At 44.7% G+C, this 13,959-nt stretch overlaps 1 protein-coding gene across 2 annotated transcripts; it reads right to left on the bottom strand.

Annotated features, from left to right (window-relative positions):
* Nucleotides 1-1,449: 1,449 nt before the first annotated feature.
* Nucleotides 1,450-9,858, bottom strand: LOC146969093 (uncharacterized). Of its 2 annotated transcripts, none has more exons than XM_085759182.1 (3): nt 9,606-9,858; nt 8,389-9,258; nt 1,450-7,022 (listed from the first exon to the last, which is right to left on the bottom strand). In XM_085759182.1, exons 1-3 carry the CDS (start codon nt 9,661-9,663, stop codon nt 1,573-1,575), a joined length of 6,378 nt encoding a protein of 2,125 aa, XP_085615308.1. In that variant the 5' UTR covers nt 9,664-9,858; the 3' UTR covers nt 1,450-1,572. The 2 variants fall into 2 exon arrangements, with proteins under 2 accessions (XP_085615308.1, XP_085615307.1); XM_085759181.1 differs by having other exon boundaries at nt 8,389-9,210; nt 9,606-9,845.
* Between the last annotated feature and the right edge of the window lie 4,101 nt (nt 9,859-13,959).

Below are 13,959 nucleotides of genomic sequence, written 5' to 3'. Positions count from 1 at the left end.
CAGCACTCACAGTCCATAATTATTAGGCTGATGATTGCACACGAGTGTTTTTGGATGTTGCATCTGGCTCCGCGGATGATGGAAGTTGTTGTATGTATCCACCCGCATTTTCCCGGCTGTCAGAAATTGCATTCTGAGAAAGCCGTACTCCTCTCATCAAGAGTCATAATTTACTTGTCAAAGCAGGAGTCCTCTCAGCATGCGGGAGGCTCCCTGGGGTTATAATTGCGAGATGGTTTGGTTCTCCTGAAATACCTCCAGTCAAGACGGAGCACGGGCCCTGCTAGTCAGGCTTTGTGTTGCTCTTCCTTTTAAAAGTAGCCATTTACGCAGAAAATTGTAAAACATGGTTAAAAAAATATGTTTGACTAGCTTCACTACACTTTTGCCATCAACTCCTTGTCATCAGTGACTTTCAACACTGATTGCGGTGGAGCGGCGGCCCGGCTCCACGCTGGCACAAGGTCCCCATCTGGTGGAGGAAGAGTGAACGTTGCGCTTTAAAAGAGGGAGCAGGTCAGTCGAGGTCTGTCTCAAAAAACATGTTGGGTTTACAGTTCATTCAGGAGGTTATACCACTGTTGGAGTGATGAATGATTAATGAGTGTTTACATGAATCATTCAGGGAGCAGGATGTTAAATTCAATACTCAGGAGTTAGAATATGAGGTAGTTGAACTTGTGTTTCTATGTTAAACTACTTTATCTGTCCTGCTGAATTTCAAAATAAAACGTTTGCTTAATTATATTTATTTGAGAGCTGTAGTTGCTGCTTACTTAACCTTAAAGATATAACATTAAAACAAGTGACTGGTTTTATTGTTGTGGCCCGTTTCCTGAACCAGAAGTAATTTTATTTAGTGTTTAATTTGTAGTTTCAGTTATGTTCCACAGCTTCATTGCTTCACTCAGTCACAACATTAAAACCAATCACGCGGAGAGTACATTCCTCATTTAATTAAACCATTTGCATTTGTTAGTTTTGGCTTGTGGTTTTGTGGCCTCAGTTGTCCCACCAAAAAGTGATTTCCCCCTTTTTAACTTCTCACATGGTTTTATTTTTAATAAATGTTAATTTAATGGGTAATATATCAACAAATAATCTAAAATTGTTCCGCAACTCTGCTGTTAGTGCGGCTCCGTCTATTTCCTGCAAACGCCCGAGAATATGTAATATGTTCTTTCTGTCACAAAAACAAAAACTGTGCAGGAAACTGACAAAAACAATAATCCCATACCAACACGGTCAAAAACTGGTGTGCTCTCTCGGCTTCATAGCTTCACTTAATTAACCAAAAAGAAAACTGCAGTCTTAAATAAGCACTCTTCAATAAACTATGAAATTGCTTATTATCTTAAAATCAAAATCAAATCAAATACCACAAAGTCTTATGCACTTTGTTAATGTGTAAATGGCTCTAACATCTGCTTTAAATTATTCAGCATTTATGTGGTGTGAATAATTTTGCGTGAAGAACAGCTCTGAGTTTTCTTCTTTAAATTTATTACAAAATATTCACAACAAACATGCACAAAACAACGTCAGAAAGAGTCTAATGTTTGGTTTTACAGCTCAGTTCCCCAAACCCACGATGTCCTCCATCTTTTCGATCAGTCCTTCGATCGCTCCGTTGGTTTTCTTGCTGCTCAGCACGTGATACCGGCCGCCGCACCGCTCCACCAGTCCCCCCAGTTCCCCGTTCCTCAGGATGTGCTGCTCGGCGCTCACCCCTAACGTTTCCCCCCACGTGAACAGCACCATGGCGCGCCGCCAAACGTCTTCCCCGATCAAGCCGACGTGCTCCTCCACGGCGCTCCGGTACTTCCGCGTGCAGGTGAGGAAGGCCGGCACGAGCAGCAGGACCACGTCGGGACCGGGGCGACACCAGGAGGCGCCGTCCAGGAGGCTTTTCCTCAGAGTCGTGTTCGTCGGGTCGGGGCCGTCTCGCCACCTCAGACCTAGAGGCTCGGCGACGGCGAGGGGTCTCCCGGCCGTTTGACCTCTCCAGGACCTGAAGGTGGACTCGTCGTTGACTTCAGACGCTTCTCCACCCAGGATGGAGACGCCGGCGGGGGAGCGGGACGACCAACACTCCCCCAACACCATCACCCTTAAATCTGCTTTGTTGTTTGAGCGTCCGTGACCTCGAGTGTTTGAAAACGACCTCAGCTCCTCGATGACCGGGTCGTCTCTGCCGTTTGCCCTTCCTGTCGTCCCTTCCTGTTGTCCGTCAGCCGCGTCGATCTCCTTTAGTGTTTCAAGGTGACAGTTGTTGCTCTTTGTGGCTGACGGAGCAGTTTTCCTCGTCTGATCCTCCCCGTTCTTTGTGTTTTCTGACGCTCTTCCTCTTCCCTCTTCCCCGCTCCCTCTGACCTCTTGGTACATCACGACATCATCATCGTCGTCGTCGTCGTCGTCCAGATCGAAATGAAACGCCTCGTTGACTCTGGTGTTGCCTTCGAACTCGTGTCGTCCGTTCTCCGAATCCTTTTCTCGCAGCTCCGCCTCCCGCGCTTCGAGGCTCTGCTCCCATTCGTTCAGCTTCTTCAGCGAGATCTTTAACTTCTTCTCCTTCTGGTGCAGCTCCTCCTTCAGCAGAGCCAGGTCTCGGCCCATCTCGTCCAGCTGCTGGGTCGTGGAGGCCACGTGCTCGTTCCGCATCTGCAGCTGCGACTTCCAGTTGAGCAGCTCCCGCTCTTCGGTTATCAAGTAGTGCTCTTTGTCCTTCAGCTCTTTGCCCTGGTCCTTCAGGCCTTTGACTTTCTTCTGAAGGTCTTGACCGTGAGAACTCAGCTCCTTCTGTTTTCCTTCCAGAGCTCGAAGCAAACTCTCCAGCTCCCGCTCCTTCTTCTCGATGCTCTGCGCTCTCATTTTCGCTTCCTGCTCGTACTGATGTGTCGCCTCTTGCTCTTTTTGTTGTATTTCCAGATTAGCTTCCAGTTTTTTAAGTTTCTCTTCTTTATTTTGAAGCTTCACCTCCTTTTCAACGAGTTCTACCTCTTTCGCATCCAATTCACATCCTCTTTCTTTCAGCTGTTCTTCGTTTCTACTTAGCTCCTCTTCCCGTCCGCCTACTTCCTTTTCTCTTTTCAAGAACTTCTCTTCGATCTCTTCATCCTCGTTTTGTTTCTCTCCCAGCTTTCTCTCAAAATCTCCTCTCAGCTCATTCATCTGCAGTTTCACCTCATCGTTGATCCTCTCTATCTCTTCTTTCAGTTTGTTATTTTCCTCTTTTAATCCTCTGACCTCCAGATCTCTCTCTTCATGGACACTTTGGATTTCAGACTCTTTGCTCTTCACCTGCTCCTCCGATCCACTGAGGTGTTTCCTAACTTCTTCCTCTCTCTCCTTCAGCTCATCGTATTTTATCTGGAGGTTCTCCATCTCCTTTCTCATCTTCTCGTTCTGCTCCTGCAGCTCCTCGACTCTCTTTCGGCTCTCCTCTTGTTTCTCTGAGACGTCCAGAACGTTTTGTTGCCTCTCCTCCTCCAAACATCTCAGAGCGTCCTCCTTCTCCTTGGCGATCGACTCGATGTCCTCCTCTCTTCTGGCGATCTCCTTCTCGTACTCCTGAATCATGTTCGTCATCTCCTTCTCCATCTTCTTGGTCAGATTCTTCAGCTCGGACTTTGTCTGCTCGATGGTCAGCGTCAGACGGACGATCTCTTTCTCGTTCTCTCTCTCTCTGCTCCTCAGCTGCTCCAGCTCCTCGTCTTTCTCCTGCAGCTTCTCCGTCATCTCCTCGTCTTTCCTCTTCTCCTCCTCCGCGTGACGTCTCTGTATCTCGGCGTTCCTTTCTTTCAGTTCTTCCATTTCTTTTGAGTAGTCCGCGCACGTCTTTTTCGCCTCGTCCACCTCTCCGTCTCTTTCTGCGAGGCGACGCCGGACTTGTGTCATCTCTTTGTTCTTCTCGTCGATGACTCCTATCAGCTTGTTCATCTCCTTCTCTCCCTTCTCGTCCTTCTTCCTCTGCTCCTCCCTCCATCTCGTCTCCCTGGAGTCGGCCTGCTGTTTGACGCTCTCCGTCTCGCTCTCCTTCTCCTTCACCTTTCTCTCCATTTCGTTCAGGAGCTGCTCCTTCATCTCCTGCATCTCTCTCTCTCTGTCCTGCAGTCGCTGCTCTGCCTCTTTCTTCTGGTTCAGTATAATTTCTCCTCTCTCTTCATCTTTCTTCTGCAGGATTTCTTCGATATCCTTCAAAAGGACGTTCAGTCTTTCTATCATTCGTTCTTTTTCCTCCAGTTTTTGCTCCATCTGTCTCTTGTGATTTAATTGATCTTTCTCTCTTTGTTTAAGTTGTTTCAGTTCTTCTTTCATCTCCTGTACTTCTCTCTCTTTTTCTTCCAGTCTTTGCTGCGTTTCTTTCTTGTCATTTAAGTTTTGTTGTAGTTTCTCTTTCATTTCTCTGACATTGAGCTCCATCTCGTCAAGTTTTCTTTCTTTTTCCTCCAGGCTTCGCTCTGTTTCTTTTTTGTAATTCACATGATCTCTTTCTTTCTCCTCCTCCTGTTGCAGAGTTTTCTCCAGTCCTTTGACTTTCTCTTTAACCTCCTCCACCTCCTTCTCCTTTTGTTCCATCATATTCTCCATCTCTTTCTTGTGTCTTTCTTTTTCCTTCTCACTTTCTTTAATTTTTTCTTCAATGTCATGAACGTGTTGTAGTTTTAACTCCTCTGTTAGTCGGTCTTGCTCTTGCGATTTTTCCAAAATGTATTTTTCATTGGCTTGCTGAATCATCTCTTTCTCTTTCTCGCTCTCCAGCACTTTTTCTTCCATCTGAGCAGAAAACTTTTGTTCCAACTCTCTTATCTCTCTTTGTCTTTCCTGCAATTGTTTCTCTGTGTCTTTTGCAAACTGCTCTTTCAGCTCCTCGGTCTGTCTTTTTCTTTCCTCCTCCAAGTCCATCAGTTTTTCCTGGTGCTCCTGTTGCACTCTTTCTAAATCTTCCTTGTTTTCTTTCACTTTTCGCTCCATCTCGTCCTGCTGTTCAGCGCTCCTTGCCTCCATCAGTTTCTCCATTTCATTGATTTTTCTCGTCATTTCCTGCTGATGTTGCAGCTTCAGAGCTTCAGTTTCTTTTTCTTTCTCCTGCATCTTTTGTGCGACGTCATTTTTGTGATTTTCATGAATCACTTCCTTGTCTTTTTCATTTTCTTGCATTTTTTCCTTCATTTGGGTGTGATACTTTTGTTCTAGCTCCACCATCTCTTTCTTTTTTGCTTGTTCATGTTCATCTTTTTCTTTTGCAAACTGCTCTTTCAGATCTTTAATCTCCCTCTGGTTTTCTTGGTGTAAGTCTTTTATTTCATTTTCATGCCGTCGTTTGATGCTTTCCGTATCGTGAGCTTTTTCTTTCAAATTCTGATCTATTTCCTCCCTGTGTTGAACTTTTGCTCTTGCCAGTATTTGTTCTACTTCACTGACTTTTCTGGCCATCTCCTCCTTCATGTCTTGTACTGCCTTTTCTTTCTCTTGGGTTTTTCTCTCCATCTCTTTCTCATGCTGTGTTTTCATATCCTCGGCCTTCCTTTCCATTTCTTTTTCATGTTGTTTTGCGTTATCAAGATTTCTCTGATTTTCCTCCGAGGCTTTCCTCCTCAGCTCTTCCTGCTCTTTATCTTTTTCCAGCAGTTTTATTTCCATCTCTTTTCTTAGATTTTCTTCCAGCTTTGTCATCTCTCTGTTACTTTCCTCTTCTTTCCTCTGCTGAACATCGTCATAGTGTCTTTTGGTCTCGTCCACTTCTGCTTTTAAAGAATCAACTCTCTCCATCCACTCTGCTCTTTCTCTCTCATGCAGCTTCACTGATTCCTCCAATTTCTCCACTTCTCTCCTCCACTCTTGTTTCTCTTCTTTAATGGCCTCCTCCCTCTGTTTCCTCGCGTGTTCATTTTCCACACCAGCTCGTTCAAGGTCGAGCAGCTTTAGCTGTTGCTCATCAATTCTCTCTTTCAGCTCCTCGATCTCTCTCTCCTTTAGCTCCAGTTTAAGCATCACCTCGTCCCTCTCTTGGTTGCTTTGCTCCAGTGCCATGCGCCTTCTCTCATTCTCTATTCCCAGATCCTGGATTTCTCTCTCTTTATCCTCTGTCAGGAATCGTATCCTCTCCTCCAAGTCACCATCGCTCTTCCTCTCGTCAAGGCTCCTTCTGTCCTCGTCGTCCTCCTCTTCCCTCTGAATGTCAGCTTTTCCAGGTGATTTCACCTTCTTCTTCCGATCAAAGAACCGCCTGCTCTTCTCTCTGTCTCTCATGATATTCAAGTCGGCCTCCAGGCGACGGATCTTATCCTCCATCTCCTTCTGCCGCTGGTCGAACTTTTCCTTCCTTTGTCGGCTCAGGTCTCTGACCTCCTGAACCAGAGAGCAGAAGGCCTCGCATCTGTTTGTAGTCGCCATCTTTTCCACTTTTTTCAGGAGCTCCGTCACCTCCGTGGATCCTCCTCCTCCTCCTCCTCTTCCTCCTCCTCCGTCGACGCTGCTGATGACGTGGTACCTCTTCCTGCATTTCTCCAGCAGCCACTGCAGGTCTCGGCCTCCGCCCTGGATGTGCTGCTCGATGTCCACGCCCTCTCGCAGCTGATCGCCGTGGGTGAAGAGCAGGATGGTGTGTCTCCATACGCCCTCACCCAGCAGCTCCAGATGTTCCCTCACGTGTCCGGCCCTCACCAGCGTGTCCACCCTCAGAGTCAGCAGCAGTGCGTGGGGCCCCGGCGGACACAGGGCCACGCTTCCCGCTATTTCCCTCTTCACCCTCTCAGGTGTAGCGCCCGCCACGCCCAGCTCCCAGCCCGGCGTGTCCACCACCGTCACCAGCCGCATGGACACCTCCGCCTGTTGACGGACGCACTCCTCGGTCACCGCTCCGCCTTGGAAGAGGCCGACCTTCCCGAGGATGGTGTTGGCGGCGGAGCTCTTCCCGGTTTCACGCTCGCCCAGGAGAACCAGCCTGACCTCGGGCAGACGTCTGGAGGCCTTGGAGAAAGACTGATGAGCGTCGAGCACCGAGCCCCGAGGATCGTCATCTGGCAGGGACAGAGGTACAGAGTTTCAATCATCTGTTTTGTATTTTTGCACAAAAGCATCATTACTACGTTCATGTCCAACTTCTGAAACATCTGGTCTTTCTTTTTGCTGTGCTAGAAAACACAACCACACAATGAATATTTGAGCCACAACGACAAGAAAACTGCTGACGTGTGTGTGTGTAATTCTGATATCACACTTGCTAACTGCACCACTGACTATATATTCAGCTGTTAAAAGGATAGTTCAACATATTGGCAAATTGGCCCATTGCCATAATCCCTATAGTCATAGCAGTAGGTTTGTTACCTTTAATTGTCGGTGCAAGCTATTTTTAGAACGGCTGGAGCAGAGCCGCAAGCTGCTCAGAGCTACGCTACGGAGGCTCATGGGATTTCTTGGTTTCCCTCATCAAACTCATCAAATACACAATCCAACAACTCCAAAACGCTCTGGTGGACAAGTTGTGACCTGCACATTCACCACGCTATGAGATAGTAACAGAACGTTACGAGACAGAGTTGTTTTAGAGGTAAATTCATGTAAAACCGCTGATGCGCGTTGCCTTCAGGGTCAGTTTTTCAACAAGCAGTCTCTGCATTTCCCTCTAAAACAACTCTGTCTCGTAACGTTCTGTTATTATCTCATAGCGTGGTGAATGTGCAGGTCACAACTTGTCCACCACAGCGTTTTGCATCATATGGAGCTGATGAATACAGGTCTTGTTATAAATCTGTTTGTAGCTCTGTTTTGGTCTCCACCATCTTCAGAGTACAGTAACAAACATATTTCTGGCTGCATATTGTTTTATTTATTTTAAATATAGCCATACAGAAAATATGAATATGTAAGGTTAAAGTAATTAAATTAAATGAGTTTAAATAAGCTCCATTTCATTCATATTTTCATAATATTATAACAATTTGGTAACACTTTACAATAAGGGTCCCTAAATTAACATTAGTTAATACATTATTAAGCATTAATTAACTGTTAACAAATATATTAACAATCATTATTATGTATTACTTAGGATTAGGAAACACATTAATTAATGTAGCCTATTAGTAAGCAGTTAATTAATGTTTACTACTCAAAGTTAGTTAATAAGTTTAAAAGTTGAATAATGTACACTACAGTAATTAGTTATCATTATGTATGCATTACTCAGCATTAATTAACATATTAGTTTATATATTAATGCTTAATAATGTACTAACTAATGTTAATTAAGGGACCCTTAAAGATGCTTTCTGAATATGTTTTGTAAAGTTGTATTCTGTGCCGTATTATGAAATGAAATGATTGCATGCACTTGAGAGGAGTGTTTAGTGTTTTCTAAATCAAACAGACTGATGAACTCACTTGTGAGAGTCTCCTTGATGGCTCCTCTCTGCATCTGCGCCTCCATCTGCCTCTGTTTCTTCCTCCTCTCCCTGGCCCTCCTCTTGGCGTCCGCCTCCAGACCCGACATGACGGAGCTGTCCATCTCCAAGTGGCTGTTCCCGCCTTTCTTGGCCGCCACCATCTGCTCCAGCTTCCTGATCAGCTCTTTCACCTGCGTCCTGTCGCCTTTGCGCTGGTTGTTCACCACGTGGTATCTGCTCCCGCACTTCTGGAGGAGTCTCTGGAGCGGCGGTCCGCTGGTGGCGATGCGTTGCTCCATGGTGGCGAGGCCCAGTTCGTCTCCCCTGGTGAACAGCAGCATGGTGTGGTCCCAGACCCCTCCCCCCAGCGGCTCCAGATGCTCCTCTATCTCCTGGATGTAGGCGTCGTTCACCGAGGCGCAGGACCGGACCACCAGGAGCACGGCGTGGGGGCCGGGGGGACACAGCGACACGCTCCGGGAAGTCTCTCTCCTCACCCAGTTGGGGGTGCTGTTGAGCGGGTAGTACCACTCCCACCCAGGGGTGTCCACCACCGTGACCTTCCTCGCCTCCACATCGGCCCGTCTCTTCACGCACTCCTCCGTGGGCTTCCCGCTCTCAAAGCCGCCCACTCCCCCGAGGATGGTGTTCCCCGCCGCGCTCTTCCCCGTCCCTTTCCGGCCCAGTAGGACCAGTCTGAGTTCTGGGAGAGCTGGTGGAACGCTGCTTGTACGAGGGGAAGGAGGAGAAGGAGAAGGAGAAGGAGAAGAAGGAGGAGGAAGGCGGCGTTGTGTGTCCATTGCAGCCTGCAGACTCTCATCTGTGAAGAAAGGGAGAAGTACTTCCTCAGTGCACCGCACCGGATAAGCTGAATGACACAAAACACAGAAGTGTGACAACAGTCAGTCGTTGAGTCGCTTAATTCAAACATAAATTTAAACTTTTTTATTGTTGTTTTAATTGATTTATGTTTAAACCTGCTACATCAGGGTTATAAGTTTCATAACAATAGTTCAATAGTTATTATATTCACATAAATACCTGAACATACAGTACAGTTAAATCACAATTTGCCGACAAAAACTACAAACTTGCATCATCCTCTGCTGCAGCCTTAAGTAAGCTGCGTCTTTACAAGCTTATTTCACATTTACAGAACTTAAATTAAAAAAAATTAAAAAAAGAAACAATGGAGGAGCTCAGCAACAGACTCACCTCCGTTGGCGGTGACGCTGCTGACCGGGCTGCCGCCGTTCTCATCTGTCGTGTCCATCGCCCTATCTGTCCACTTTTGTTCCTCTTGTCCTTCCTCTTCCTCTTTTTTGGTTCCTGCGTGCGACTTTTTCACAGGAAGAGTTTCGTCAGCCTCATTGTGACAGAGAACTGAAACACTCTGATAGTTATTCGATCCAAGATGACGAATGGCGCCGCTGCTGAAGCTGCAGACAGAAAGTGATATACAGGCTTCACCGTGGTCATGTGACCCACCTGTGGTTGTTTTTTTTTCCTTTTTCTAACGTACGCTCATTGAAGAACACAGGAAGTGAAGAGGAGGAACCTTGAAGCTTTAATGGCACACTTCAGTTTAACACACACACACACACTTGCAAAAACACATGCTAAAAACACACTAACGCAGGTGCATCCATGTTGCACACAGCTGCAAGGATTCATTCATTTATGCACATGACATGTTGTACATTCACAATACAAGTGTGTGCATGCAGACACACACACACACATGCAGGCTTCATGCTGAGAGCTGCAGAGCCTCTTACAGACACTGTCCTGTGGTAAATGTGTGGCAGATCTGTTTCCTTTCCTCTCAGGCAAACTCACACGCAGAGCAGACTCAGCCCTGTGGTGAACACTTCCTGTGCACTTTTGTCTTTTCTGCCTTTGCTCAATCGGACAACGTGATCAAACGGCAGGTAGACGCTGCTGCTCCCGCTGCTTTTTATACAAAGTGCACATCTATTACCTGCAGTATCTTTGATTGAAATCAGTATAGAAACTGAAATAACACAAATGCAAATGAATGAGGAAGAATCATCAGTCGTCATGTTTATCGGAGCGTCAAAGCACAAAGTGTATGTGTTTATTTATGCACTGTTACACTTCGTCATGGTTCTCAGAAACAGCCGCTGACTAAACAAACCCAAACCCCAAAATCACATGATCACATGATCACACCAACGACTAAAACCTACTTGTCAACTGTCAATCTGATTAGTTTATTATTATTTGAACATTGTAGATAAATACGTATATTATATAAATTATTTTTTAGTATTAAGTGCTTTTTTTCTCTCTAAGTTGTCTGATTTCTAGATAGATCTATTAACGTTATCTGATGTGAGTTTCAGATTTCCTTGATGCAAAATCTTAAATATGATACTGATACGGATATTACGATTTGTTAAACTATTTATTTATTTATTTTATTTAAAGGGACAGTGCAAGTTAATGGACATCACCATATACGATAATGTAAACATGCCAGATTGTAGCCATTGGCTAATTTCTAGCACACGTTCCCTGGGTAAAGTAGAGACACAAATAAAAACAGATAATAACATTCTTAAAACAAAGTGGTAAAGTGCGTACATGCCTCAAGTGCAATTGATAACAAAGTGCAATCAGTCTTAATAAAGTGCATGTAGCAGTACATTGTACCGTAAAGTGCAATAGTCTGGATAACAGTAAAGTGCAGTAGTCATTAAATAAACATGTTTCAATCAGTCAAATATACATTCAGTAATGTAATTCTAAAGTATACAGTTGTTCTATGCATTATTTACATGTATTACATCATTGCACAATCATTATCTCATTCATCTGATTTGTCTCAAATGTAAATTGTCTCTTTTATTCTCTCTGAGAATACTCCGACCCCTGATCGCCGCTGCTCTGGACAAGCATCAGCTGATGGAGATCATGGTATTCAATAGAAAGACCCAGAACAGCCACTAAAAGGACCTTGACCTTGGTGAGATTATTTTTTGCTAATTAAACAAGTTTCATTTCAAAACATGTTGACCTGTTTTAAAATGATTCAGTGCAGGAATCAGGTCCAATATTTTGTACTTTACTCCTTCGGCTCTGGTTTGTGGTGTCGGTGTCGTACAGGAAATACTAAATCAACACCAAAGAGAACAAAACAGAGCAGCTAATGATAGATGAAGCCTGTGGCCGTAACTCATCGCGATCGAAAATAGAGATACATGTGTTTCTCTAAACAGTCGTCGTATTGTGTGACGAGCCAGCGTCCTTTCATCGGGCCTGTGGTCGGAGCTGCTTGCTGTCACTGCCACACCTTGGCTGTGTGGCGTCCCTGGCTGCATACATGGTACAACACGTTCCCATGTGCAGCACCACGAAAACACATACACACACATTAGATCACGTCCTTTATGATTCATCCCTTCCCTCAGCACCAGTCAGGGTTAATAAAAACAAACCCTGTTTATGGAAAGGACTAAATCAGCTGCACTGATTTGGCGCCATTAACCCAAGCAGAGTTGTTTTGAGGCCTGTTAAGTGTTTGGTGAATATTACCATGATGGATGCCTTTTCACATGTATGAGGCTTTTTTTTTAAATGTCAAATGAATTACTTTTTATTGGACTGCCTCCAGCAGCAGCACTTCCCTCCAAATATGAGGCAGCCTGGCATTTAAAAGTCTCCATATCATGAATAAAAAACAGCCACACCCCCTCAAAATAAAAATAATAATCAGCCCTGAGGCTCACGCTGGTTCTCTTTAATGCAAAATGTACATCTGACTTTGCATTTGTTGATTATTTTGTCCTTGAAATTAATGGTTAATCAAGAGTATAAGAGCTAGTGGTGGAAATTGGAGCCATAGAAACCTACAATGAAGTGTGTGTGTGTTTTTAGATTGTTTCCACATGTGTTTCGGACTCAGAATCAATTCAGTGAATCAATGCTTGTGCACACACACCTCCCTGCTTCAGAGAGAGAGAAATGAAACAGTGTTTTATGTTCTGGTGCAGCACTGATGGAAACTCTTGGCGGGAGCCGCAGATGATTGAAGGAAATCTTTTGCACTGGCTCTTCAGCAGAGGGACTTTTTGTTATGGTGTTTGGACTCGTTTCTCGCTTTTCACTTCCCTGCAGCAACATGTCAGTGCCAATATGGAAAACTACATGCTAGAGTGGTTGTCGTAGCGTCATGGCTAATAGTAGGTGACGCATCCGCATTAGGAAAGGTAGAAGCTGTGGAGACTGACCTCCTTTAAAAAAAAAAAACAGGCCCATAACTTGATCCTGCAGAAGGTCACGATGACCAGTGACATTTTGTTGCCAAGTGACATCTAATGGTCATAGCAGTTATGACAGGAGCGGGAGACACAGTTGGTGTGTTTACAGTTGTAACCATGACAACCACGGTCCAACACGCCAGTCAGAGAGTTGTAGTAGCACTAGTAGTAGTAGTAGTGGAAGTAGTGTAGTAGTGATAGTGTAGAAGTGGAGTAGTAGTGTTGTAATAGTAGTGTAGTATGGTAGTGAAGTAGAAGTAGTGATAGTAGTGAAGTCGTAGTAGTAATAGTAATGATAGTAGTGTAGAAGTAGAGTAGTAGTAGTAGTAGTAGTAGTAGTAGTAGTAGTAGTAGTAAAAGTAGTGTAATGGTGATAGTTAAAGCAGAAGTAAGTGATCCGGTCGTTTTCGCTAATGCTGCGTTCCAGGCAGGCTTTTGAAATCGTAAATTACAGCTTCAAGTCACAACTTACGACTTTGTAGCGTTTCAGGCAACCCACTCGTGTTTTTCCGACCTGTTTTACCGGTGAAAGTCACTATAACGGCCACTCGTAACTTCCGACCGGTGAACTCGTACCAGATCGAACTGGTACCACTTCACGGTCGGAAAAATACGAGTTTCCTTGAACGCACCATAACAGTCCTCGTCCCTACATCGCCACATTCACGGCGTCCCTTGGCTGCACACACAGCCCTGCATGCCGTTCTCTCTCCTCATTGGATAAAAACTGTAGGATACGATAAATGTTTTCTCCTCGGCTCAGAGCAGAGCAGAGTGACTGACAGACCCGTGTTTCAGACCAAACACTCTATGTAAGTGATTGCTGTCGGAAAGATATAACTATTTAAGACTTATATTAACACAAATATATCACTTACTTCTGCTTTAAGTAGAAGTAATAGTAGAGTAGAAGTGGAGTAGTAGTAATAGAAATAGTGTAGTAGTGATGGTAGTGAAGTAGAAGTAGTGATAGTAGTGAAATAGTATTAATAGTAGTATAGTAGTAGCGATAGTAGTGAAGTAATAGTAGTGTTGTAGTAGTAGTAGTAGTATAGTAGTAGTGAAGTAATAGTAGTGATAGTAGCATCGAAGTAGAAGTGCAGCAGTGATAGTAGTGTAGCAGTAGAGTAGTGTTATAGTAGTGATTAGAGTGTAGTGATAGTGGCAGTAGTAGTAGTAGTAGTAGTGTAGCAGTGCAGTAGTGTTATAATTGTGATAGTAGTGTAGTGATAATAGTAGTGGAGGTGTAGTAGTGTTATGGTAGTGATAATAGTAGTAGTAGTGAT

The sequence above is a fragment of the Trachurus japonicus genome, chromosome 18 (genome assembly GCF_045865225.1).
Source record: "Trachurus japonicus isolate A0001 chromosome 18, Traja_1.0".
In the NCBI taxonomy this organism is placed as follows: Eukaryota; Metazoa; Chordata; class Actinopteri; order Carangiformes; family Carangidae; genus Trachurus; species Trachurus japonicus.
This window is presented reverse-complemented; position numbering and strand designations above follow the sequence as displayed.

Bases quoted from the DNA above. Each gene is read 5' to 3' on its own strand.
- LOC146969093 (XM_085759182.1), bottom strand. From the start codon at position 9,663: ATGGACACGACAGATGAGAACGGCGGCAGCCCGGTCAGCAGCGTCACC. The intron at 9,259-9,605 runs GTGAGTCTGTTG...TGTGTCATTCAG, and splicing joins CAGCGTCACCGCCAACGGAG to CTTATCCGGTGCGGTGCACT. The intron at 7,023-8,388 runs GTGAGTTCATCA...TGTCCCTGCCAG, and splicing joins CATCAAGGAGACTCTCACAA to ATGACGATCCTCGGGGCTCG.